Raw genomic sequence first — 27416 nt, 5'->3', positions numbered from 1 at the left:
GTTAATATGCATGTAACGTCTAAAAGGAAGTTCAATCAGACTATGATTGTGAACTTCCACAAATTCTTGAACAACATAACCCAGAAATCCAACCTCAGATACATACTTGAGTGATATTCACGCCCTACATTCACACCTTTTGGATGTGCGTCTACGTTTGGTTATAAAACCCTATTGTGCATGCATCTGGTCTATTTCAATCCCCACCTTCAATCCCTCTCTATTACAAACAAGGTATTGCCACGTAACATCTCTAGTAGATTTGATTCCACGTTTACGCACATCGAAACCAGTTTCACGCCCATAACCTTCATAAAAGGTGATGCCCTCATCTAATGAATGGAATTTCTTACCAACATAAGGACGGAGTTCGTCGGGACATGTTGGCACACATGCAACTGGTTCAAATGATAAAACATGAGGGAAATTAGTTAAGATACAATTGACTACAATTAACAATTAGGTGAACAGCAATGTGATACACATAAAATAGCAATTATTGCATACGAAAATCTGACAGCAATATGACAGCAATTTCTAAAACTACTAAACAGAATCTGAATGAGCAAACTACACAATTAGTACTACACAATCAGAATATAACAAAACATAACTAGGCAATCAAAATATAACCAAACACAATCAGAAATAGCAATAAGAACAAACTATGCAACAATATAACAAAACATCAAGATGTAACACGTAAAACAGCAAATCATACAAAACAGAATCAGAAACAGGGCAATATTCAACCAAAACTTTCCCTACAATCAAAATCACAAAATACTCTTCAATCTGACAAAATTGGCAAATAATCCATCACTAAATATGACAATAATCCATAGTGCGACAGACAACACATGAAAAATTGATCGAGAATTGAGGTAATGACGAAATCCACCTGCTGGAAAAACATCCAGATCAAAATCGATAATTGATTCACCCATATTTGAACGAATTTGTAATGAATTGCAGAGAGAACAGAAAATCGATTGCACAGTGATGTGATTGCAAAGAAATCGCTGGAAATTCTAGAGGAATCAAATTGAGATGGATCGCACGATTCGTGTGAGTTTGGGTGATTGAATATGTCAAATTGAGATGAACTCAAACTGGATTGAAGCCCATTGCGTGAAATCGAGACTCAAAATCGAGTTTGCTTGGTAATTTGCAGAAGATACCTTGAATTGGCGTGAATTGAGAATGGTGGTAAGGAAAGTGGCGTGAAGCGTGAATTGTTTCTGTAGAAGATGAAAAAAAGATTTCCTAATTTGTCCTTTAGCATTATAATTTGATTAAATAAAAATAAAATGAGCTGCTATGTGGCAACTTATCAACCATCCGATTTTTAGATCCTAGGACTGATATTGGTGGTATGGTGTCATATTAAAAGGGGTTGTTATATTAGCACATCCCTAAAGAGATATTACTAAAAAATTGTTTCCATTTGCAAATATAGACCTAATTATCGATGATAATCAAAATTAGCTTATCAACCATCCGATTTTTAGATCCTATGATTGATATTGGTGGTATGGTGTCATATTAAAAGGGGCTGTTATATTAGCACATCCCTAAAGAGATATTACTAAAAAATTGTTTTCATTAGCAAATATAGACCTAATTATCGATGATAATCAAAATTCAAAATGGTTATACTATTCCTACACTAATAATTTGACAATCATTGTAAAAATAGGTGTATATTTTTATACGCTTTACAGCCGCTGAATCCACCTCTCAATTGTTCAGAGACGCCTCTTTTCAATTTTTCATATAATCACAAGCAGCTCGGAAAATCGAGTTCGGTAACCACAATCCATAGCAATCAATGGCGTCGCAGATCGTGAGACGACTTGCTCGGAGCCGACCGTCTGGAATTTTCTCCTCCACGAGCCCTAGTTTTTTTAATCGGAGTTTTTCGTCGACGGCGCCACCCGAATCCAACCTGATCCGCGCCACTCTTTTCCCCGGAGATGGCATCGGACCGGAGATCGCCGAGTCGGTCAAACAGGTGCGCGAATGCTTCCAGCCGATATTTTATTTGCGTATATGTTTATATGAAATGCTAGATTCGTGGTGCTCGAGTGGTTCTGTTAAAATTGTGCGGGAATATAACGGTTCATGCGTGGTTTGATTTTAGTTGGCTGTTAATTAGGTTGGAAATTGTTTTGTTTTAATTTGTGTTTAGCTACAATTTGATGGCTATTTAGGATGACAGAGGCTGATAGTCATGAATTTATGGTGTTGGTTCCATTATGAATTTAAACCTATCTCCTTGGATTTTAATTACTGTTATTGTTGATAATGTGTTCTAGTATGTGGCATGATAAAGGCCCAGAGAAAGTAAGGTAAAACAAGAAGAAAATAGGAAATTTACAAAAACCTCCCTGACTAACAAGTTCATGATATTCTTAATAGGCTGTGCATGTGTTATGAATTGCGCCTATTGATTTCCTCATATGCTTGCAAGTAGCAACACAAAATATATATATATATATATTTTATGATTCTGCAAGTTCCACACTTCCATGCATGTTGCATCAGCCCCATGTGAATCACTTAAAACTGGTCATGGATATGGTGAAATCAAGTCTACCTCTTACAACTAGCTGAAATGTCTGTCAGTCTCTTTAAATGGTGTTATAGACCATTTTATGATTCAATTATTTTAATATTTTCAATTGGCATGAGATGTTGCTCCGTCAAAGTATGTTGATTTTGGTTGTTGGCCTGGCTTATAGCTTCAAGAGACAAGATGTCATGTGCTTAGTTTTGAAATAGTTAATAGTAAGATCTTTCCAGCTTAGTTTTAGAAACCTGAATGTCATAGGTGTCTGCTGTATTTATATCTTCTTGTGGTACATACAACCAACTTAGCCATCTTTTAGTTTTGCTTTTTCCATGGCATTTGTGGCATCATGTTGTGTTGTCTGTCATACCATCTTTTTGTAAGAAGCTTTTCTAGTTTACAAGATCTAATGCTAATCAAATGCCATATTGGTGAAACTCAGATATTCAAAGTTGCTGACTGTCCGATTGAGTGGGAAGAACACTTTGTGGGGACGGAGATAGATCCTAGAACTCAGAGCTTCCTTACATGGGAAAGTCTTGAATCTGTGAGAAACAACAAAGTTGGTCTGAAAGGCCCTATGGCCACACCAATTGGTAAAGGCCATCGGTCTCTTAACCTTACCTTGAGGAAAGAGCTCAATCTCTATGCCAATGTGAGACCTTGTTACAGCCTGCCTGGATACAAGACTAAATATGATGATGTTGATCTCATTACTATTCGTGAAAACACAGAAGGAGAATATAGTGGACTTGAACATCAGGTATGTTACTCTATAAGGCGTAGCCGTATTATAAAAAAACTCATATTTAGTCAATTTGGTTTATTCCAGTTTCATTTTTACTTAGGTGGTGAGGGGTGTTGTGGAAAGTCTAAAGATCATCACACGCCAAGCAAGTTTGAGAGTTGCTGAGTATGCTTTCTACTACGCTAAGGCCCATGGACGACAAAGAGTATCTGCTATACATAAGGCCAACATCATGCAAAAAACTGATGGTCTTTTCCTTAAGGTCTACTATTATTAATATCCTTGAGGATTAATGTTTATTTTAGCTGCTTCAGCTGTTCAGTTTAATCTTTTGCACTGCAGTGTTGTCGAGAGGTAGCGGAAAAGTACCCAGAGATCACATATGAAGAAGTTGTCATTGACAATTGCTGTATGATGGTATGAGATTTTGTCTTCTACTAAACGTACACATATCTGTGGGTACATGCCCAGTAATCTGACCTTTTAATTTTCAAAATTTAAGATATGTCGATACAGCTTAAAAGAATTGATAATTAGGATACAAGTACTGGGCTATGGCTGTATGTATAATACTATAAAAATATGAATCTAAGCAATAATTATATATTGGAAAATAATAAAGTTTTTATAAGTTATAAATTGGACAATAATAAATTTTTTATAAGTTATGAATTGGAAATTAAACAATGAAAATATTGAAATATAATTGCACTGACTTGTTAGAACTAGTTTTTTTTGCTATTAAATGTGAGGAATCAGAGAATCAATGAAACTGCAAATAGATTATTAATATCCACAGCTGGTTAGTTGTATATTGGGAATGAAAGAAATCAATCGCTCATTTTCTCCTACCTTGTTAAAAAATGACTCTGCATGTTCTCTCTTGTTCTTCTTCACCATTCATAAAGCACAATATCCAAATCATGACCACAATGAATACTCTATAGATAAAATAATCATATGATCATGGTTTCTTTACACTTGGAAATTGCTGATGGCAACACCATTACCATGCTTTTCACCTACTTCTATTTGTCTTTCTGAAACTAAATCTGGCAGAGAAGCTACTTTTATTTTGTCTTTCTGAAACTAAACATATCCAGAGTTCTGGTAGCATTTTATCAACCCTCACCAGTGTCCATGTCTGAAGGACAACTAATTTTCATTTTGAAGTGTCTGAGCATCATATGGGAGCTGCTATCCCATAAAAACAGCTTTGAGAAGCTTTTGCATCGGTGCCGTTCCAATTTTAGTTTATTTCCATGTGCAGCTTGTAAAGAATCCGGCTCTTTTTGATGTGTTGGTGATGCCTAATCTTTATGGTGACATTATCAGTGACCTTTGCGCTGGCTTGATTGGAGGTTTAGGCTTAACTCCTAGGTATATCCTTTTGGTCCCATTTTCTTAACGTTGTTAACTTATTCAACTCACCTAATCTGCTATCTTCTACAGCTGTAATATTGGCGAGGGAGGGATTGTGCTTGCTGAAGCAGTGCATGGTTCTGCACCTGATATTGCTGGAAAGGTAGGAAACAACTTGACACGTGCTCTTCTGCTCATTTTAATCTGCAAATTTGTTATATTTGCTTCTTTGAGCATGTTGAAGTTCTCACTTCTCACTACGAAAATTAAATTAATCTGAGCTACTACTATTTTTGTAACAACAAGAATAGTTGTAATTTCATATTGCCAAATATGATTCGAGTTGGAAAGGCCGTAGATAAGTTTTGTATGTATTGCAACTTGGGTTCTGACAAGATAAAAATGTATATTCGTACTTGTTTTTATCATGCTGGGACTAGCTGGAATCAAATAAGCTGTGTTTGTTCTTCCCCTACTAGCTAAAGCCTTGTTGTTGATGCAGAATTTGGCAAATCCGACAGCATTGCTCCTGAGTTCTGTGAGTATGTTGCGGCATTTGAAGCTCCATGATAAAGCGGACAGAATTCAGGATGCTGTACTGAAGACGATAGCAGAAGGGAAGTACAGAACAGGTGATCTTGGTGGTAAATCAACAACAACTGAGTTCACCAATGCAATCTGCGATCACCTCTGAACCGAATCCGGCACTTGTACATCTTGATTCTTTTCTGGCAGCAGTTCAACAAGAAGAGGCTGTTGACTAATGTTTTGTTTCAGCAAATATAGATATAGCCGTTATTAGTTTGTGAAGCTTCATGGAGTAACACATATCTCTCTCTCCATTTATTAGGATTTGCATCAATTTTGCTCGTAAGAAGCAAATAAAGCCCCTTCCCTTCAACTGAATTACGGGTTAAAAATATAACCTTATTATAAGCATTGCTCGAATCTATTCTCTACTGAGGGTTTTTCTGCCTCAGAAACAATTACTACAGTACTATTTTCTTCCTCTTCAACTAATCTTTCCAACTCTGAATTTAGAATTTATTCGCTTTCATTTTTTAAGTATTCGATTTTATATTAGTATCAGTGTCGGTGCTCTTCCAAAGTGGATAAAATTTCAAAACTTGGGAGTGACGGTGGGCCATTCTGGTTCTACTTAAACCCTACGACAAAGTTATAGCTAGTTCCAGTAAATTATACGTTAATGTAATACTACCCATTATGATTATATTGAAAGGGTATCTATATAGTTAATTAGTTAAAATAATTCTGTTTCTAATTATACCGTGGATAAATTATAATTTTCACGTTAAATAATTCACCCTTCTCTTGAATTCTACTACTGTTTAATTAATAGAGTAAGACTTTTTTTAGTAATGAGATAAAAACTATGTTATGTATGGAGCCATGCATGAAAAGTGTAATTTAGATATGAAAATTGGTTTTAATTAGAAAATCTTAGCCGCAGATAACATTCCACCAACAACAATACAACATCGTGCCTTCAATCTTCCACGCAATTTTAAAAAAAATAATATTAAATATAGTATACTTCCCCAATTTAGAGCATATTTTTTAAAAATCTGTATATATATTCATTATATAAATCAAGTAAGTCACAGTGAGCTCATTCATTCCGCTCTTTCAGCTCTCCAAATTTTTGATCGCGATCTTTGATCTGAAATCGTGAGTTTGAGATGGAGTCCGATGGCATTTTGCTCGGAATGGGGAATCCGCTCTTGGATATTTCCGCCGTCGTCGATCAAGGCTTCTTAGACAAGTAATTTTTTCGATTTTGTGATATCACATTGCTTTGTGCGTTTTCTGCTTGAGATGGTGTTGTTTGTCATAGCTGTTGTTTCGATTCACGGATCTGACGTCTTAGGTGTTTTGCGTGTTAATTATGGCCATTGCATGTAAGAGTGCCGAGTGCGTGATGGTGTGTTTTCAGCTCGGTTTAGGAGATCTCTGATTTGGAATCTGTATAATTGTAGTGGTTTGAATAATCTAATTAGCTTTCTTTGCTCGACAGGTATGATGTTAAATTGAACAATGCGATTCTGGCCGAGGATAAGCACTTGCCGATGTGAGTAGCTCGTTATTTGTTATTTGTTACTATTTGTTTTTGTTCTTTTCGGTAGTGTAATCTGCTATTCTAAATATACAAGTTGAGTTATTGAATTCGTTCCATACGTTTGTTTTTATCTGAATATCTTTTGTATGTCCACAATTTCATAACTTGTGAGCTTATGAGAAAGTAGCAACTGAATTTGAAATCGAACTATAAAGCATCAAGGACTTTTATGGCTATTCTCTATAATGACGTTGAGTCTGGGAGAAGTTCAATTGATATGGAAAGAATTAGGAATTTAATTGTCATAGCAAAATATTAGATTGTAGAGCACGAGACATTTGTTATCTCAAAATGATTCATGTCTGGGTGTAAGTCTAACTCTCTCCACTTATGGATTCTCAGGTATGAAGAAATGACGTCCAAGTTCAAAGTAGAATTTATTGCTGGAGGTAATACAGAATAAGCAACAGTTGGATTTCTCTATAAAGTTCTCTCAAGTTATTGTGAGTTTATACTTGTGACTTTTAATGTTTTTGGGATGCAGGGGCTACTCAAAATTCAATCAGAGTTGCCCAGGTATATAACGTATAGTTATAGCTTCATAATTGCTTTTCCATTTAATTAGTTACCAAGTATCTAAACTTTCAAGTTGTCATCTACAGTGGATGCTACAAATTCCTGGTGCAAGCAGCTACATGGGTTCCATTGGAAAGGACAAATTTGGGGAAGAAATGAAGAAACATGCAAAGCTGGCTGGTGTTAATGTAAGTCCAATATCTTTTAACAATTATGATCATCCTCTTCTTGATCATCTTGTCGCAATACCATAATTTCTGCTAATCATCTTGTTGTATCAGCCTCCTTCCATCCTAATAATTGTTTAAATTTGTAATATTCTCATCATATGTTCTACTATAATGCAATGTCATGTTATCTTCTGCACATAAGTTGTCATTGTTACTAGTATTACTAATTACTACGGAGATTCCTAATTTGCACACAAATAATCACTATCATAATATTATAGCTCACTGGTTTGAACAGGTCCATTACTATGAAGATGAATTGCCTACAGGCACTTGTGCCGTATGTGTACTTGGTGGTGAAAGGTCAGTATGCTTTTACAATTATTGAATTTTTTTCCTTAAGTTTTCTGACAAAAACAATTTATACAATTGAAAAATATTGCAGGTCACTCATTGCCAATCTGTCTGCTGCCAATTGCTACAAACCTGATCATTTGAAGAAACCAGAAAACTGGGCTTTGGGTACTCTCTCATAATACACTCTTTGATCAATATCACATAATTCTCCTAAACTGACACACTTAACCACTTGACAGTGGAAAAGGCCAAATTCTACTATATGGCTGGTTTTTTCCTCACAGTTTCCCCAGAATCTATCTTGCTTGTCGCTGAGCATGCAGCTGCTAAGAACAAGGTCAGACTTCTACCAATCACTCTGCTGTCTACTTCATTATCATATTTTTTTCTAAACCTTCACGAACATGCAGATTTTCGCAACAAACCTGTCTGCTCCATTCATCTGCGAGTTCTTCAAGGATGCACAAGAGAAAGTATTACCGTAAGGATGGTTTCCCGCGTTTTCTGGTTACTTTGACGATTGAAAAGTTGATATTGATTAATGGTGCGCGATTACTCGGATTTCAGGTACACAGATTTTGTGTTTGGAAATGAAACAGAAGCATTAACTTTTGCCCGAGTTCATGGCTACGAGGTAATGATTTCATTACACCAGATTCAGTAATGAGAGTTCATCACTACAGGCTAATAGTAGTATGGTGCTATTTTTAATTCATGCAGACTGAAAGCATTTCAGAAATAGCGTTGAAGATCTCCCAATTGCCAAAGGCCTCTGGAGCACACAAAAGAATCACTATTATCACGCAGGGTGCAGACCCCGTAGTGGTTGCAGAGGATGGGAAGGTGAGGTTGATCCCTGTCGTTCCGTTGCCAAAAGAGAAACTCATTGATACCAATGGTGCAGGTGTGTCATTCCTTACTTAAAAAATGAATATGAGGTCAATTTTTGTAATGAGTACATTATTTAAAACTCTTGAATGTTACATTCTTGTAGGTGATGCATTTGTTGGGGGATTTCTGTCACAATTGGTTCTTGAGAAGCCAATTGAAGAGTGCGTAAGAGCAGGTTGCTATGCATCGAATGTGATTATTCAGAGGTCGGGTTGCACGTACCCAGAGAAGCCAGATTTCAAATAAGTTCTGTTCCTTCTTAAGCTTAGTTGAATTTTGAAATGATGATAAAAAAAAACTTTTTTTGGCCTGTAGTGCCACACCTGCAAGCTCTATATTATTGCGTGTTAGGGTTCATTATATTTTGTGAACTTATAGTATATCATTATCTATCTGCATTATTTCTGGTGAAACCTATATTTGTGACAATCAGTGTGTTTGTTTGTTGCGATGTTTGAATAGAGGTAACAATAATGGGTAGTAATATTTGGTTCTTTTGTCGTTAAATTTGTAACGAAATAGAAAGAAAACTATCATTTTGGTGATTATGCTTTGTTTGAATTATGATGAGGTCATGTAATCTGTTGTCCAGAAAATATAAATAAACATAGATAAAAGAAGATTAAAATTCAAATGATCTTTGTGGCGCGTCCAGAACAAATAAAAGCATAGAGATGAAGGAAAATTAGAAAACGATATGTGTGGCTGCTGGGATTCGAGCCCAGGTCTCCACGGCCACAACGTGGAATTCTTACCACTAAACTACAGCCACATCTTGTTGGTTGTTTTACTACGGAAAACAATTTATAATATTCAACTAATCTAAATTTTCCATCTCAGGCCGATGGTCATATTTTGAACTTGAATGCACAAATTGATATGATGCTACATTGAATCATATTCCCATTAGTGATTTACTGGGTGATGGCAAACTATTTCCCTTCTTACTTTCATTTTATTGGTGCCTCAAAATGTTTCGCCACAAGACAAGTCTGGAAAGAAATAATAATGCAAATATTAACAGAGAGCTGAAATCAAAATCAGCATAACAAGACGAGTCATATATCTTGCAATACTCCCACCAATGTATTTTTTGATTTTGAAAACGCAAGCATGAGATTATTTTCAGAGGTTAAGTGGTGAGTATCCATGCCACGTTCTTGAGAAAAGCAAGAAATATAGGGAGCAACGTTGCCTTCAAAATAGGATTTATAAGTGCTTTAAGGGCAGATTTGGGCAAGAGATGAGGTAATAATGGTAACTTGAGGCTTAAAAGGAGATTTGGTTAGAGCTTATCCTAATAGATTTCTGCTTAATTAAATTGAGTTAAATTTAATTAAAGTCTTTCAAGGAATATTAATTGAGTATCAATATCATGATTAATATTGATTTACCATCTAAATCCAAATTAGATAGATGCAAGTGGTCTCTGAACTTTGTGTTTTGCATGTCAATAATCCCTAAATTTTAAAAAACTCATGGGTAGTCTATGGACTAAGGCGTAATCACATTCGTGGTACTTTTTCACTATTTATCATAATTTTGCACCAAAAATGCCACAAAGGCATGGAGGACATTTCTAGACTTTTAAAAAAATTGGATATCTAGATATTTGATATAATATTTTCTTTATCTCTCTCTACTTCTTAGTATTGAGTATGATATTTTCTTATAGTTTGGATATCTAAAATGATTTTTTTCACTTCATCTTTTCAATCACTTTATATCAAATCATCTTTTTCTTTCTTTCTCTTAAACTTTTAGAAAGTAAAACATTAAAATAAAAAATACTTTTATAAAAGTCTTAAATATTAATAATAAAATTTAAATTATTATTATTTAATAATAAAATATAATATTGCAAACTGAACAATCCTTAAATAAATGTAGCATATAGAATACTAACTTTCTCAAACCCAGTAACATCACCTAACAAACCGAGCTGAAAGACAAAGCATCAAATTTTACGTCGGCTTGTGATCTTTCTTGTAAGAGCAATCACAATGGAAGGGCCCTCCCGGAGGGCTCTTCTTGTGCAACTGAGCGTAGCCGGCCACTCTTGTATCACTTTCCCCATCAATGTCGTTCAATTGGGAGGCGCTCCCTTGTGTCTTCCCCTTCCCCTTCGCCGATTTTGCTCCGATCGGACGCCGAGGAGTGGGTTTTCTTACCTCAACCGACATGGTCAAGTCGGTTAACGCCTGTCCGCCGCTGCTCAAACTCTGGGATCCGACAAGCCTCGTCCTCCTCGAGCCTTGCGTCATTGCCGCCTCAATCGCCACCTGGAATTTGGTTTGATCCTTCAGTTTCATGTAAGCTTCCCAGTGATTGAATCACATGTTGTTGACGGGTGCTTGTGAACTAGGCCTGCGATAACTCCCGCATGTCGCCGTAGCTCATACCGCTCCCCATCGTTCTTGTTCTAGTACATACCATGAAACATACCGATGTCGTACATAACATGCTCAAAATTCATGAGAAGCTCAAGCAATTTGTTAGTCAGTGTCCCACCGGGCTTCACCCCAAGCTCATTGTATCGTTGTGCAATACGGGTCCAAAATCCAACCTTCCATTAATATTACTTACAATTGGACTCTCGCCGATATCTATCCAACACTTCGCTAGAGCAAGCGTCTCAGCTGGCAAATATTTTGTCCGCGGCCTCCTAGCCTTCTAAGGCGGCGCATACAGCTACGCAGTCTTCTCCTTCTCCTTCTCCTTCTTCTTCTCCTTCTCCTTCTCCCTGGGAGGTGACAGCCTGATAGGTGCATTTCCTGCGCATCATACTCTTTCGTGCTGAATCTCGGAATACTGTGGAGAGTTGCTGGAATCCATTTTGTAGAGAGGAAAATAAGTATGGAGTGAGAAGAGGGGTGTATGTGAATAATGGGGTATGGAGGTATATATAGAGGGTTAAAAGGAAAAAAATATTGATGATAGGGTCGATGATCCACAACGGAGGGCCGATCAAAGGCCCTATGGGTAGAGCTGCCCAAGGTTTACCGAACCAACGGTTAAAACCGAAACCGTAACCGCCGGTTACGGTTCCGAACCGAAACCGCAAAATATATCCCGAACCGAAACCGTGAATTTTAGAACCGTGGTTCGGTTCAGGTTCCAATTTTTTCGAACCGAAACCGCGACCGAACCGTCGGTTCCGGACGGTTCCGAACTGGCAGTTTCACGGTTCCGAACCGCCAATGCAATGATAAATTTAAACATAGTTAATCCTTATATTAAAACTATACTCCATTAAATAAAACATTGTTGAATGATCTGGTTTATAAGTTTTATACTTATATAAGTAACTTTCATTTTTTGATTTGGTAATATCCGTAGAAACAATAATGTGGGACAAAATTTTGTAGTAAAAATAACTTTATAATACTATTGGTAAAATTGGATGGTAATTTGGAAAACATAAGAGAAAAGATAATAAAATAAAAATAACTAAATTACAAGATGGAGTTTGGAGTATGGTTATGGTAATAACTTTATAATATTATTTCTGATTTTATTAATTAACATAGTTTTTTACGTATGGAGTCTATGGAGTATGGATCATTATTAATAAATATTTATCAAACATTTTTTAATAAAACTTAGAAGAATTGATTACTTTAAATAAAGCATAATACTCAAATTAACATTGGTAATGAAATTGTAGTCTTCAAAATTGATTAGTTGAGTCTTCAAAATTGATTGGTTGGCAGTGGGCGATGGTTGCACTATTCAAAATTGATTGCACAAAACACCATTTCTTTTATTTTTATTTATTTATTTATTTTGTTCTTAAATGCTGATTTTAAATTCAAATTGGATCTCATTTCTCTATATTTTTATCTATAAATACTCATCTCTATCCTCACTTACACTCACCTCATTTTAGTGTTAACAAGAATTTCTCTCTTCAATCTCTCAATTTAAACTATCCATTTCCTTGTTCCAATTTATTTTATAATTTCAAACTATATGACAAAAAAATTAAGGAAAAAAACCATGAAACCGCGAAACCGAACCTAAACCGCTATGAACCGTTCGAAAACCTCGGAACCGAAATCGAAACCGTCGGTTTTCGAACTGTAACCGAAACCATGAAACAGCCTCACGGTTCGGTTCCGGTTCCATATTTCCCAAAACCGGAACCGGCGGTTCCGAACCGAAACCGCCGGTTCATGAACCGTGGGCAGGTCTACCTATGGGATCGGCCAAAGCCGATAGAACGGCTCTTTCGGGGGAGGGTGCATGGGCCAATTGGGGAGCCGATCACCGCCTCATTTGATCAGCCCCCCATAGTGAGTGCTCTAAGCTGTCAACACGGTGTTGTCACTGATAAATAGACCTCAGACTCTCGTCTGTTTAGTGTTTCTCCACGTCAGAACATGATGACTCAGCATGGTTACGCATGAGATCAACTTCCTCAATAACTTTCAAGGTCGGAGCTCACTAAATGTTTTTCAATAAAATTGACCCTTATTTATAATAGTAACTTGTTTTACACTGGGGTGTGATACGTTCAAATGGCCGCACTTGTATATGCTTTAGGATCTAACATGAATTTACCTCCAAATAAATTTTAAATGAACTCCAAGTACGATGCATGTTGAATTTGCGTAATTGAATGATGAGCAGTCTCCTAATCTTCTTTTGATCTTGCCTACTGTTAATCGAGTTGCATCCAACAAATACAAATATACTTAAGCGGCTTCTTTTTAATTCGGATGCCCAACAAAAATCATGAAGGATGCCGTCTTTGAACATGCATATGACATCATAGAAAATCATCTACAAAAAAGGGCTGAAATCAAGCCAAGTGCTTAAGGAAATCTATAATTCATGATTTTTCTCCATCTCCCTTTGATTCTGCATTTGTTGCCAATCCTCTGATTTTCACATCGTAGTGAACTTCTTCAACCTTTCTAAGGTCATATTTCATTCCTGACAACAAACATCAGGTATATTTCAATTACAAGCTTATAGTTGGAGTAACAAGTAGCAAATGCACTAGGCCCCTTGCACACCTATGGTCTGCAATTGGCTTACCATCAAATTTCTTGCGCAAAAAGTCGTTCCGGAGGTTGAGCATCCGAAATGCCGCATGCAAATCAGTCAAAAACGCCAATACTTTTCTTGGACAATCATAGTCTCCAGCAGTCACCCGGTTTACCACATACCTAGGCTGCAAATAAGGCAAGACGCTTATTAAGACCACAAACACCAATACATAGAGCTTATTATTATTCAACATTTTCTCTATTTTCTAGTTCAAATAAGCCTAGCATTTAGCTATTTCTTCTTCATAGAGAAATCAATGCCTCTTATAACATCTGAATACTAAAGCTCATTTTTCCAGGGCATATAAAAATCTAATACGGGATCAGTAACAAGGGTGACCCACGATTCAATTATTTTCCCAAGTATGCCAAACTTATAGAAACAAATTCTTAAACATGATTTCATGTTGTACATACCAAATCATTGGACATAAAACAGATACCTGCAAAAGGACAGAAATCAATATTAACAACTTTGAAATAAACAAGACATTGGGAGAATGCTTATGTAAGAAATATTGGAATCTTTACTCTGGTGTTATGCTTTGAAACAAGAGCTATTATTTATGATTTTGAGGTAGGCAAGGGATAGCTTAAACAACGTAGTAAATTTTATGTGAAATTCAAACATACAGTATATCGTAGACGTCAAGTTGAAGCAAAGTAAAAAATCTCAAACTCATAAATAGTCATTGCTAAGCAATTTTAGCAAAACATATCACTAATTCTACTGGGCAATTCAAAATACCATTCCTTAAATCATACTATCATCGTCTTTTAGAGCAGTAAATTTCAGCCATTCAATTTGACGATCTTTAGTGTTATGTAGTCCATTCCAGTAATACATTCTTTCAAAGCCCTAAAATATACACAATAATTTGAGACTAAATGCACTATAATAATGGTTTAAGGTTTTCATGATAAATTCAGGAACAGACATTATCATTTATCCATGCATAAAAGTGAGCTCCTATAGCAGGATGAGGATAGATGTGGTTATATAAACTTCCCAATGTTCTAAGCTGAAATAAAGAGCTATCAGCCTAACATATACAAGAACGAATTCATAAGGTGGCTCAACCAGAATTATTTTGTTTGCTATCAATTAGTGAAGTGAACTGATAAATACTTCAGCCCAAAGAAGAATCCAATCAAACATTTCCAAATGAACGATAGAAATAGAACATGGAAAAGATGCATAACATACTTTCAGAGTTGAAACCTATAGCTCATTAGACAACATTACCATTATTTAATGCTTACCAGTGAGATAGTCTTCGGTATCCAGGCCAAACTCTGACGGATTTACTGGATAAATGATAAAGAAGTAGGATTAAAAACTTTATGAGTCTTTGGTGTTGATGATAAGTCTTAAGGTCAGATATGTAAGTCCCAAGATAATACACAATTAAACACTAAAACACTATATAATTTGCCCTAAAGAATATCTTCACAAAAACTGACATGAAAAGGGAAAAGGTTATACATAAATACAAAAGTTAATAAATAAGTCAAATTTCGTTGCTAAAGGAAGACGGACGCAGATATATGGGTTGTTAAAGTATTAGAAAAATGAAACAGGAGAGCTGCTCATTAAGCTAAACCAGTGAACCATTAGATATTTAGATTTCAGACACTGAAATTTAGCAGCAACATAAAAAAATCACACAACCACAGCTTCAGCTATTGCAGATTAGATGTATAAAGTGAAACATGACTCTCCACCCGTGCTAACCAAAAATCTCAGGACCTAAGCCTAAGGTAGGTATGTGGCAGATCAACAGGAAGAGAGATTTTTTTTAATAAGAAAGACTCTCCAATGGAACAGCTTCAGTCACAATTTCCTCTTCTACTAAGATACTCTACACTTATCATACGGAGATGGCATTTAAGAAACATAGATTTGGATGTTGTGAAGTGGGAAAAACAAATAAAAAAACTTCTGAAGGAGGGAATAGCCTAAGTTAAGTTGCATTAATAATTCAATACCAAACCACAATCACCTAAGATGTTATGCAGAACTAGCTTAATTTTCCACAACTACTTCAAGTAACTTAAAAATACACAAAATGTATACTAGACTGAATTTGCAAGTTGCATGCTAAGTACACCACCAAAGTCATTCAATACAGTTTCAGGAACATACACCCAAGTTTCTCCTCAGCTTCTGCATGCAAAAGAAGACTTTCGGTTTCTAAATAATGCATGAAAGCAAGAACTGATACAACAGACTGAGTTTCACTCCTCCAATCGCCATGGTACCTATAGATCAGCAAAAATAATTGTTAGTTCCGAACAGAATTCATTTTACATGCGTGATAGTTCTGTATCTCACCTATAATATTGGCCAGGGCATTCACGCATAATTTCTGCAAGCTTACTAAATAGTCCCCTCAGAACGTCAATCTGCCCCTTTGCCTTCTCCAACACCTCTAATTAACAATCCAGATTTCAACAACAACAACAGTACTAACGGCAAAAGCAACAATAAGAACACAGGATAAATTTCATAAGTTCCAATCCGGTTCCAGCTTTTATCATCAGCGACATTAGAATGACCATTAGATTTAGGGCTGTGAGTATAGACTTCAATTTTACAAACAAACAAACCTAATAAATCCTTCAGTTCCAACGCCACTAATTTATTCCCATGAGACCTAAGTTCAATGAAAATTCCGCAATTAAAGCTGGAAATAACGAAATCGCACCAGGTAAAGGGCGAGATTGATGAACAAGCATAAGGCTGGAGTGCATGAGTCTGGTGGCGGACTCAATTTCGACAGACACGCTGCGAATACGGTCGCGCAAGCTACCGGAATCATTGAGCTGGTGGCGGAATACCTCAAACTGCTTTTCCAGCACGTGGATGGTAGGTGAGAGAGGAGCGTCGGAGGCGTCGGCGCTTGCCATTGAAGTGAAAAGAGAAGGTTTAACCGGAAATAGAGCGGCGCGGCGGCGGCGGTGGCGGTGAAAGAGAATGGGAGCGTGAGAGTGGGAGTGGTGGGTAGGGTTTAAGAAGCGGGAGGAAAATGCGAGTGTTGCACTAATGGCGCTTCGAAACGCCGTTTTCATATTTGCTGCAGATACTGTCTTTTTTCCGTAATTTATCCCAGAATTTTGGTATTATTATTTTAAAACTGACATCGTACTTGTCTTTTTTTATATTGCACCAAATTTTGTACTACTCACTCTTTCCGCGAATAAGAATTTCATTTTTCCATTTTAATCCGTTCCCGAATAAAAGTCTCGATTCACTTTTACCATAAATGTTAATAGAGTTTTAGCTTCCACTAACTCATTCCAATCACAAATCATTTAAAACTAATATATATAAGTGAGACTCTTATTTCACTAATTTTTTTTCACTAACTTTTCTTAACATATCTTAAAACTCTTATTCCACTAAGATGTTAACGATAAATCAAATTTCAGTATGGGATACGATATTAGAATTTTTTTTTCCAAAGTAGTTGAGTTGTATTCTTTTTCGGACTGTCCTAAGATAACTACTACATCCGTCCCACAATAAGAGTCACATTTCACTTTTACAATAAATGGTAAGTAAGTGTGCCATTCCACCAACTTATCCACTCACATATTATTATAAAACTAATACTCCCTCCGTCCACAAAAAATAAATCACTTTTGTCATTTTGGAACGTCCACAAAAAATAGATCACTTTATAAAAGTGGAAAGTTTATTTCTCATACTTTTCCCATTTTTTCTTTCCTCTCTCATACTTTACTTACTTTTTCTCCGTATCTCTCTTACTTTACCTACTTTTTCTCATCCTCTCTCTTACTTTACCAATTCTATATTAAAATCCGTGCCGAATATCAATAAATCTATTATTTATAGACGAATGAAGTATATATAAGTGAGATTCATAATTCACTAACTTATTCAACTCATTTTTTAATAAATTTCTTTAAATTCGTGGTCAAATATGACTCCTTTTTGGTTACTCTTTAGATCCGCCGCCAAATGAGATGAATTCAATAGTGGGCTATAATATATAGTCATTTAAATTATAAAATTTAATTAAATTGTGGTCAAATTCTGACCACGTGAAGATAGAAATCGGAACTAAAGCAAGAATTTAAATTTTTTTCACTTGTCCCATCAATATACAATATGTCGTTCTTTTATAATGATCACAGTGACATGTTTCATTAAAATTAGTTTTTTTCATTTTTTTTCTTTTCTTATTTAGTGATATAATATCATTTTAAATAAAATTCCATATTATTTAAGAAAATTATCTAGAACACAAGGAAGAATAAATATCTATATTTAATAAATATTTTAAAAGTTACTCCCTTTGCCATTAGAGCATCTCCAATGGCGGCGAGCGGGCCGGCTAGCCGATTCCCGGCGCTAGCCGGTCCGCTCGCCGAACCATTGTGGCCGGATAACGCCAATTCGGAGAGAAAATAAGTGAGCGCTGGCCGATTTCGCGTCGCTGGCCGATGCGCTCGTCGATTGGCTCGCCGCCATTGTAGGCTGGCGATCGGCCAGCGGTGTTTTTTTTTTAATTTCCGAAACACTATATATACGCGATTTGAATGTCATTTTATTTGCACCGCTTGTTTTAACAAGTTTTCTCTCTCTCTGAATTTCTGTACAAGAGCAATAACGCGAAATGAGTAACGCGGGTGGTAGTGGTGGGGATGCTGAGGAGGAGTTCGAATGGAAAGTGTCAGGATCTGATGCAGATGGATGGGGAGAAGCATGGGTTCCCGGGGATGTTAGACAGCATAGATTGTATGTATTGGGAGTGGAAGAACTATCTCGCTGCCTGGAAGGGGTTCTACACCACCGACTACAAGGGAAAGAATCCCGCGATGATCCTCGAGGCCGTAGCTGATTACCGGCTGTTGATTTTGCATGCGTATTTTGGGGTAGCCGGGTCGAACAACGACCTCAACGTCCTCAACTCATCGCCCCTTTTCAACGAGCAGTGCCACGACGTCGGTCCGACCATCAGGTTTGTCACCAACGACAACCGACATTATATGGGCTACTACTTGGCAGATGAGATATACCCTAGGTGACCCATCTTTGTGAAGACGATCAGATGCGCAAATGAGGACATGAAGGCCTAGTTTGTGGAACGGCAGGAGTCGGCGTGCAAGGACGTGGAGCGCGCATTTGGTGTGCTCCAGGCTCGATGGGCGGCAATTAAGGGTCCAACGCCGTTTGTGGCATGTCGACTGCATTGCTGATATAATGTACGTCTGTATTATCCTGCACAACATGATTGTCGAAGATGAAGGTGTACAACTGACTAGTTGGGCCAACGACGATAATGAAGCCGATCCAAGCCACGGTGTGGCCGCCGCCAACGTACAACGGGGGGTACCTCACAATGAAACCGGCCGCCTCCAGGCACATGCCTGTTGGAACAGATATACTAAAAAGCATTTTTCGAGTTTATTTTGAATTTGATAAATTGCTTGTATATTGTAAGCACTCTTCATTTAATGAGAATAATAAATGTTTTCTTCATACTGTGTATTTTACTTTAATGGGTATTGACCGTATCTAATTATATATTAAATTATATAATTAAAACGCCAGAAAGTAAAATCAGTCTAAGTCTTCTACATTGAAGGTTGGGTCGTGGAACATGTCATCACAGTAGGTGGCCCAACCGGTACCTTGTAGAAGTAAAACTTTTTCACAACCTAGATAGGCCTTGGCTACCTATCGTGAAAGGTTGCAGTGTCCATCCGAAAGTCGTCTTTACCTTGAGAATGACTAGTGACACTGGTGTGGTATAGCATTGGATGGATCTAAAGTATAGACACGTCTTTGTTGCTATCTACTGTAAGACGATGTCTTGGAGATTTAATATTTCCTAATCTTTGTAATTAGGCCTGTCAAATTGGGTACCCGCGGATACTCGATCCGAAATTTTCGGGTACCCGATCCCGAAATTCCCAAAATCCAATACCCGATACCCGACCCGAACTTTATTTCGGTTACCCGGATACCCGCCTATGGTATCCAGTCCCAAAAAATCGGGTATCCAGTCCCAATTGTGATTTTGATTTTTTTTATAAATTAACTATAAACTTTTAGAATTTATTTAATATTATTTAATTCAAATTTAATACAAAGTTGAAGTACTAATATTCAAGTAAAAATAACTACAAACTTTTAGAAATACAAAATTATTATAGTAGCTCGAATTTAAGAGAAAATAACTACAAACTTTTAGGAATACAAAATTCTTGTAGTAGTTCGAATTTAAAAGAAAATAACTACAAACTTTGAAAAATACAAAATTCATAACTTATACATATTAACATCTTTCATCCATCTACAATAAGTCAATAACCATCTAAATTAATAAGTTCAAACAATTCATAAATTCATAAGTTCAAATATTCATCCTTTATAAATATCACAATTAAATAATTCATAAGAATCAAGATCTAACAATAATATCATCAAAAAATTCAAAATTATAAATATCACAAGTCAATGAAATTAAAATGTAATTTAAAAAATTAAATTACATATCTTATATGCTAACTATTAAGTATTAATTAAATTATAGTTAAAAAATTTAATTACATTTAATTATAATAAAAATATAATTTATTAATTTTCGAAAATAAATCGGATAATTCGGGTAACCCGTTACCCGATAATCCAAAATTCTCACTATCCGATCCCGATCCGATACCCGAAAAATCGGATTTCGAATATCCAATTATCCGACTTTTTCGGGTTTGGATATCGGGTATCCAATACCCGATATCCATTTTGACAGGCCTATTTGTAATAATATAGGACACACGTTATTTAATCATACGCTGCTTTGACTTATCAATAGGTGCATGTTTTTCGCAACCCAATATTCCTGATATCTTGGGTAGTAGTAATTAATAACCAGTATGGTGTCAGTTTTATTATTACATTGAATCGTGTGCCTGCGTGGTTTGACTATATGCCCAAGAGGTGTTCGAGAGAAGTTCTATTATTCGGAAACCCGGCCTGTTTGGATTTAATCCAAGAATAAATAGAAAAGGAAAAGTATATTTTGATATACATCTCGTATTAGACAAACTCTTGGTAATAAAAAGATATTAATTAATTTAAAGTCTATAGCAGACTACAAATTAATTAATGGATATAGAAAGTCTTAGACACGGAAAATAATATATTAAAGAGGTTAACCCGGATTGCTTGTAATCACGGATTGGATGGGCGGTCAGTATTTCTTCGATAGTGGCCTTATATTGAATTATGAGTTATAATTTAATTAGTAAAGAAGGTCCAATTGGGAAGGCCCAATCCAAGCCCCATAGATCCCTAACCTAGGCCATCATGAACTCTATAAATAAGGATGTAAGGAGAGGAGACAAAAGACAACAAAAAAAAACCCTAGCCTCCGCACTTGGAATTTTCGACCCTCTCTCTCTAATAGAGGAGTTCGAAATTCCTCTTTGTGTGTTCTTGGTTTTCTTGTCTTCTCCTTCAAGATCCTTATAATTTCTAAAAGATTCCTCCCACAAAGAATTTAGGTCTATAGAGTTAAGGGTCATAGGTTAGAAGATCTTTGGTCTTGCATTCACAATCAAGCTTCAGGATCTACACATGGAGAAGTAGCAAGCCACTTTGATTCTTTGAAGAATCATTATTGTAAGTATTCAACATCATAATTTAAGTTAAATTCTGTGATTAATTGCGCAATTATATGTCTCTACATGTTCAAGCATGAAATTGAATCGATCCACATAATCATCTAAATAGATTCTTTTGTGGATTTATTTGTTTTTGTAATTTCCGCTGCGTTTACCCCAACAATTGGTATCAGAGCCATGCTTTTAGGCTCTGATTATGTGGGTTTAATCTTGTTTTTTCAAAATTACATGGATCAATGAAGAATATTTTAGATCTATAAATGAATACTCTAGATCGGCTAAAGAACATTCTAGATCTATGAATTTTATTCAAGATTGATGAAGAATGTCTTGATCTACAATAGAGTACTCCAAGATCTATAGAACATATTCTAGATCTATTTTATATAGTTGTTAAATGGAATATTCTAGATCTATAAGAATATTCTTGATTAAGAATATTATAGATCTATGATAGTTTATTCTTGATCTATGTTTATTGTGTTCTACAAGTGTAGATCTACATGTTTGAAAAATGTGATGGATGATTGTTTTCATACTTGCAATATTGCGTGATTGTTGAATCTTGTTGTTCTTCGTTTTTATTGTAAATCCACGGGGGTTGACCGTGGTAGATTAGGTTTTTGTTTTTGCTTGTATTTTCTTTTCTAAGCAAATGTAATAGTTAGAATGCAAAAGAAATGTAATACAATGGAGCAAACATTACGAAGAACAAATCCGGCGAAGAAAAGCTAAGCGGCGGCCGAAACCCTAGCGGGCTCGGCCGCACACAGATCTAGACGGCGAAGGCGGCGGACGTCGGCGAGCGGCGGCTGTGTAGGCAGCTTCGGCGGCAGCTGGAACCCCTTGGGTTTTTAGCCGCGCGCAGATTGAGGCGGTGGCGCGGCGGCTGGCGGCTAGCGGCAGCAGCGGCGGTTCCCGGAGCTTGGTGGCGGCAAGGCAGTCCCGGCGGTGAAGATGGCGGCGCAGATCCCGATGAAGACGGTGGCGGCTAGTTTCTTTTATTTTTAGGGTAAAACCCTATAGGGTTTTGGATGGCCCGATTAATAGGCAAGGCCCAACGTGTGGTCTTGACCTAATTTTTATTCCCTAGATATTTGATTTATTCAAATGGGGTATATATATTTTATTTAATCCTTTTTATCCGGAGTACCATGGTTCATGGAAAGGATAAATTGTGATTTATTTTAATTATTTGGTTTTAGACACTTAGTGGTTTAAAATCAAATGATTTATTTAATTATGTGTGATGTGACAAAGTGTGCAAAATTATTTGCCTATGTGATTTACATCTTATGTGAGTTAAATAACTTTTTGCTTTCATGATAATCAAATGAAAACCATTTTATCTAAAAATGACTAAGCGATAATCACGAACAGTCATGTTGTATATGGTCTCCATAAATGGTATTCAAATGTGAAGTAAATTAGATAACATTTCGACCTTTCTTTAGAGGAGTTATGTTATTAGTAATATTTACAGCTTTCATAAGATTTGAATAACTAAAATGGTTCTTTTAAATGAAAGGCATATTTCTGAAGAAATATTGTATCCAGTGGGAGCGATATTATCATGAAGTGAGCATTGTTTAAAAGATATTAACCATGGTCTTAGAATCTCATTGAGTGGCGTGCGACCTTTCTTTAGAGGAGTATTCAAAGCAAGATAAGATTCTTGAGGACTAGAATTATGGTACTAGCTTAGGCAATATTAGGCAGCCATGCCATTCTTATGGTCTCTGGACTATCTGTCGGTATTGTGACCAAGATTTTTTTCTTTAATCTAAATAATCCATGACATCTTTTGGTGCTTGTTTATTTAGCGTTTTAATAGCATATGTGATTCTTGAATGTTTTATGGTTTTTACATTCCTTTATCATGTATGGTTGTGTGATGGATACCTTTTATTTTCTCAGTCAATATCAATTATGTCGCTCAATCCATTATCTGTGATCTTGAAAGAAAACAAACTTGAGGGGCCAAACTATGTAGACTAGAAACGTTATTTGGATATTGTTCTCATCGCTGATGATTATAAGTTTGTGCTTGAAACTGATTGCCCCGAAAAACCTGCTGATAATGCTTCTGCGGAAGATAAGGTCGTGTACAATAAGTGGATAAAGGCAAATGAGATGGCGAAGTGCTATATTTTGGCTTCTCTGTCAAATGTACTTCAACATCAGCATCATTCCTACGAATCTGCTTATGAGATCATGGAGAACCTTATCTCTTTTTGGGACTAAGAGTCGATCTGCTAGATCTCTAGCGATTAGGAGTCTCATGAATAAAACGATGAAGGAGGGCACGCTAGTTAGGGACCATGTCCTTGAAATGATGCGCCATCTCATTCAAATTGAGGTCTTGGGAGGATCAATAGATCCAGATTCTCAAGTAGACATAATACTCCAAAGTCTTCCGGCAAGTTTTCAACAGTTCAAAGTCAACTATGAGATGTATAAGCAAGACCTTAACTTGGCTGAGCTTCTAACTGAGCTTCAAAACGCTGAAGGCATTTATGCCCAAACTAAGCAAGCTATGTTGGTTGACCGCGCCTCCAGTTCCAAAGTCACTAGACCTAGGAAGGATGGCAAGGCGGAGCAGGCTGCCAAGGGATTGAAGGCAAAGAAGGGCAAGAAGAAATTCAAAGCAAGAAAAACTGGCAAGTGTTTCAAGTGTGGTAAAAAGGGACATTGGAAACCTGATTGCCCCAAAAAGGGTAAAGGTCCAAATGGTCAAGGCAAACACCAAGCTCATGTTCTTGAAACTTACTTAGCAACTGTTTCTACCAATCAATGGGTAGTAGATACAGGAACAACTGATCATGTATGTTTCGATCCCGCTTTATTGCAGGAATCAAGGAAACTAAGTGAAGGGGGGATCACTGTCCATCTGGGGGATGCTACTAGAGTCGGAGCGATTGCAGTGGGAGCTGTTTATATTCGCTTTTCTAGTAGTAGAGTTTTGGTATTAAATAATGTTTTATTGATACCTTCATTTAGAAGGAACCTGATTTCGGTTTCTAAACTGGTTTTTGACGGATATTCTATTCCTTTCAATGATGCTTGCATTATAAGGAGAGATGATTATTTTATCTGTCAAGGTATCATGGATAATAACTTGTATACTATACACTCTAAGCATCATCTTGTTGAGTCGAATAACATATATGTTTCTTGCAAGAGAAAGACTTCACCACACGATGTGAATGATATGTACTTATGGCATCTAAGGCTTGGGCATGCCAATCCGAGAAGGATCCAAAAGTTGGCGAGCCTTGGCTCAATTGAGGGACTGAGCTTAGACCCTTTTCCAACTTGCGAATCCTGCTTGGAGGGCAAGATGACCAAAAGATCCTTTAAGATCAAAGGAAATAGAGCCAAGAAAGTACTAGATCTCATTCACTCGGATGTGTGTGGTCCATTCTAAATTCAAGCTAGGGGAGGCTATGTATATTTCATCACCTTTATTGATGATTATTCAAGACTAGCCCAAGTCTATTTGATGCAACGCAAATCAGAATCCTTTGAGAAATTCAAACAGTTCAAGGCATTTGCAGAAACGCGTCATAGTAAGACTATAAAAGCCTTACGATCTGATCGAGGAGGCGAGTACCTTAGTGATGAATTTTTGGGCTACTTAGTGGAAGCTGGGATTGAATCCCAACTGACTGCACCTGGCACTCCTCAACAAAATGGGGTTGCGGAAAGGAGAAATCGAACATTTCTTGAAATGGCTCGATCAATGATGTGTTATGCTCAGTTGCCAAAATTCTTTTGGGGCTTTGCGCTAGAAACAGCGTGTTATACCCACAATAACTTACCTACAAAGTCAGCGCCTAAAACACCTCATGAGTTATGGACTGGGCGTAAGTCCAACCTAGAACATCTCAAGATATGGGGTTGTCCGGCACATGTGCTAGTTAAAGATCCAAGTAAATTGGACTCTCGCACAGAGGTATGTTTGTTTGTGGGATATGCCAAAGGAACAAAAGGCTATGAATTCTATAGTCCTCAAGACAACAAAGTAATTGTAAGCACAAATGCAAAGTTCTTGGAAGAGGAATATATAAAGAATCAAAAACCCCAAAGTGTAATCACTCTTGATGAAATGAGAGATGATGGCGTTCCAATTACACAAGAGAGAACTCCACAAGAAAATATTGCACCACGTATTACAACTTCTACTCCTACGATTGTAGAGCCTCATCGTAGTGGGAGGGTTTCAAAAGAACCAGAAAGGTGGATTGGTCCGGGAGAGTCTTTAGACTCAGTTTCCGGTCATCTAGAACCTGACCCCTGGAACTACAAAGAAGCAATAGATGATTTGGATGGTCTCAACTGGATTGAGGCAATGGATTCCAAATTACAATCAATGGAGGATAAGGACGTTTACAACCTTGAAAACCTACCCGAAGGCTGCATTGCCATTGGGAGTAAGTGGGTATTCAAACGTAAACGAGGTCCGGATGGGAAGGTTAAATTGTTTAAAACCAGATTAGTGGCAAATGGTTATACCCAGAGAGAAGGCATCGATTATGATGAGACCTTCTCACCTGTCGCTATGCTTAAGTCAATTCGGATCCTCCCATCCATTGCATCCTACATGGACTGGGAAGTATGGCAAATGGATGTCAAGACCGCCTTCTTGCATGACAGTCTTGAGGAAACCATTTACATGAAACAACCCGAGGGCTATGAGGTTAAGGGCAAGGAACACATTGTGTGGAAGCTTAAGAGATCCATTTATGGACTCAAACAAGCATCCAGAGCATGGAACATGTGTTTCGATAAAACTGTTAAATCATTTGGTTTTGATCAGTGCCCAGAAGAGAGTTGCGTATATAAGAAAGTTGAAGGTGCAAATGTGGTGTTTTTGGTACTTTACGTGGATGACATCTTACTAATTGGAAACAATAATGAGATGTTGTCGTCCGTAAGAAACTGGTTGTCTACCCAGTTTGAGATGAAAGACTTGGGGGATGCGGGACACATTCTAGGAATCAAAGTGATCAGAGATCGCAAGGAAAAAATGTTGTTCTTGTCTCAAGAATCCTACATCGATACTGTACTACAACGTTATAGCATGGAGAATTCCAAGAAGAGTTTCGTTCCTTTCAGACATGGAATTCATCTATCAAAGGAGATGTGTCCTAAGACATACACAGAGATAGAGGACATGAAAAAGGTTCCATATGCTTCGGCAGTTGGAAGTCTCATGTATGCTATGTTGTCTACGCGACCTGATATATGCTTTGTCGTAGGCATGGTGGCTAGGTATCAGTCGAACCCTGGCCAAGGACATTGGACTGCAGTGAAGAATATACTCAAGTACCCGAAGAGGACTAAAGAGTATGTTCTAGTTTACAAGGCATCTGATCTATGTCCGATGGGGTACACGGATTCAGATTTTCAATCTGATTGTGATTCGAGAAAGTCTACTTCTGGTTATGTGTTCACCTTGGGAGGTGGAGCAGTTATATGGAAGAGTGCAAAGCAGAAATGCATTGCGGACTCAACCATGGAAGCCGAATACGTAGCTGCTTCTGAAGCTGCAAAAGAGGCTGTGTGGCTCAAGGACTTCCTAAAGGAGTTGGGTGTGATTCAGAGTTTGCCAAAGAGTATCACAGTCTATTGTGATAACTCTGGAGCTGTTGCGAACTTAAAGGAAACACGATCCCATAAGGCAAGTAAACACATTGAGAGAAAGTATCACATCATTCGGGAGATTGTACAGAGAGGTGACATTCAAGTAGTCAAGATTGCAACAGAAAACAACCTTGCTGATCCTTTCACGAAAGCCCTATCGGGTGGGACGTTCAATCGTCATATGGAAGGGATAGGTGTTAGATGCATTAAAGACTCATACCTGCTTTCTCTATAAGTGGGAGAAATTGAAGAAAATTGACAGTAGTATACTCGAAAGCATGTTTTTGGGTATAAGTGGGAGATTGTT

General features: G+C 37.0%; 3 protein-coding genes and 1 non-coding gene across 4 annotated transcripts; 2 read left to right on the top strand and 2 right to left on the bottom strand.

Annotated features, from left to right (window-relative positions):
• The first annotated feature begins 1703 nt into the window (after positions 1-1703).
• On the top strand, positions 1704-5698 carry LOC125219710 (3-isopropylmalate dehydrogenase, chloroplastic-like). Its single transcript, XM_048122102.2, has 7 exons — positions 1704-2014; positions 3015-3335; positions 3421-3582; positions 3663-3737; positions 4591-4700; positions 4773-4845; positions 5185-5698. Exons 1-7 carry the CDS (start codon positions 1832-1834, stop codon positions 5374-5376), a joined length of 1116 nt encoding a protein of 371 aa, XP_047978059.2. The 5' UTR covers positions 1704-1831; the 3' UTR covers positions 5377-5698.
• Positions 5699-6274: 576 nt separating this feature from the next.
• Positions 6275-9260, top strand: LOC125201466 (adenosine kinase 2-like). Its single transcript, XM_048099589.2, has 12 exons — positions 6275-6465; positions 6718-6771; positions 7162-7208; positions 7304-7335; positions 7422-7523; positions 7804-7868; positions 7951-8027; positions 8102-8199; positions 8273-8343; positions 8430-8496; positions 8583-8766; positions 8857-9260. Exons 1-12 carry the CDS (start codon positions 6383-6385, stop codon positions 8997-8999), a joined length of 1023 nt encoding a protein of 340 aa, XP_047955546.1. The 5' UTR covers positions 6275-6382; the 3' UTR covers positions 9000-9260.
• A 193-nt stretch (positions 9261-9453) lies between these two features.
• Positions 9454-9525, bottom strand: TRNAH-GUG (transfer RNA histidin (anticodon GUG)). The gene has a single exon. It is a non-coding gene; the product is annotated as a tRNA-His (tRNA).
• Positions 9526-13445: 3920 nt separating this feature from the next.
• LOC125195245 (Translin family protein) lies at positions 13446-16914 on the bottom strand. Its single transcript, XM_048093447.2, has 7 exons — positions 16516-16914; positions 16143-16239; positions 15954-16069; positions 15071-15115; positions 14225-14250; positions 13797-13932; positions 13446-13691 (listed from the first exon to the last, which is right to left on the bottom strand). The coding sequence occupies exons 1-7, from the start codon at positions 16877-16879 to the stop codon at positions 13588-13590; spliced, it is 888 nt and encodes a 295-aa protein (XP_047949404.2). The 5' UTR covers positions 16880-16914; the 3' UTR covers positions 13446-13587.
• Between the last annotated feature and the right edge of the window lie 10502 nt (positions 16915-27416).

The sequence above is a fragment of the Salvia hispanica genome, chromosome 2, assembly GCF_029641045.1.
Source record: "Salvia hispanica isolate PSC_SH4W2 chromosome 2, Shi_PSC_v1, whole genome shotgun sequence".
NCBI lineage: Eukaryota > Viridiplantae > Streptophyta > Magnoliopsida > Lamiales > Lamiaceae > Salvia > Salvia hispanica.
The sequence above is the reverse complement of the archived record's forward strand: the minus strand, read 5'-3'. Positions and strand labels throughout refer to the sequence as shown.

Bases quoted from the DNA above. Each gene is read 5' to 3' on its own strand.
- LOC125195245 (XM_048093447.2), bottom strand. From the start codon at position 16,879: ATGAAAACGGCGTTTCGAAGCGCCATTAGTGCAACACTCGCATTTTCC. The intron at 16,240-16,515 runs GTGCGATTTCGT...ATTGTTAATTAG, and splicing joins TCAATCTCGCCCTTTACCTG to AGGTGTTGGAGAAGGCAAAG. The intron at 13,933-14,224 runs GTATGTACAACA...CCTTATTTGCAG, and splicing joins GTTTTATGTCCAATGATTTG to CCTAGGTATGTGGTAAACCG.
- LOC125201466 (XM_048099589.2), top strand. From the start codon at position 6,383: ATGGAGTCCGATGGCATTTTGCTCGGAATGGGGAATCCGCTCTTGGAT. The intron at 7,524-7,803 runs GTAAGTCCAATA...TGGTTTGAACAG, and splicing joins CAAAGCTGGCTGGTGTTAAT to GTCCATTACTATGAAGATGA. The intron at 8,344-8,429 runs GTAAGGATGGTT...CTCGGATTTCAG, and splicing joins GCACAAGAGAAAGTATTACC to GTACACAGATTTTGTGTTTG.
- LOC125219710 (XM_048122102.2), top strand. From the start codon at position 1,832: ATGGCGTCGCAGATCGTGAGACGACTTGCTCGGAGCCGACCGTCTGGA. The intron at 2,015-3,014 runs GTGCGCGAATGC...GGTGAAACTCAG, and splicing joins TCGCCGAGTCGGTCAAACAG to ATATTCAAAGTTGCTGACTG. The intron at 3,738-4,590 runs GTATGAGATTTT...TTCCATGTGCAG, and splicing joins TTGACAATTGCTGTATGATG to CTTGTAAAGAATCCGGCTCT.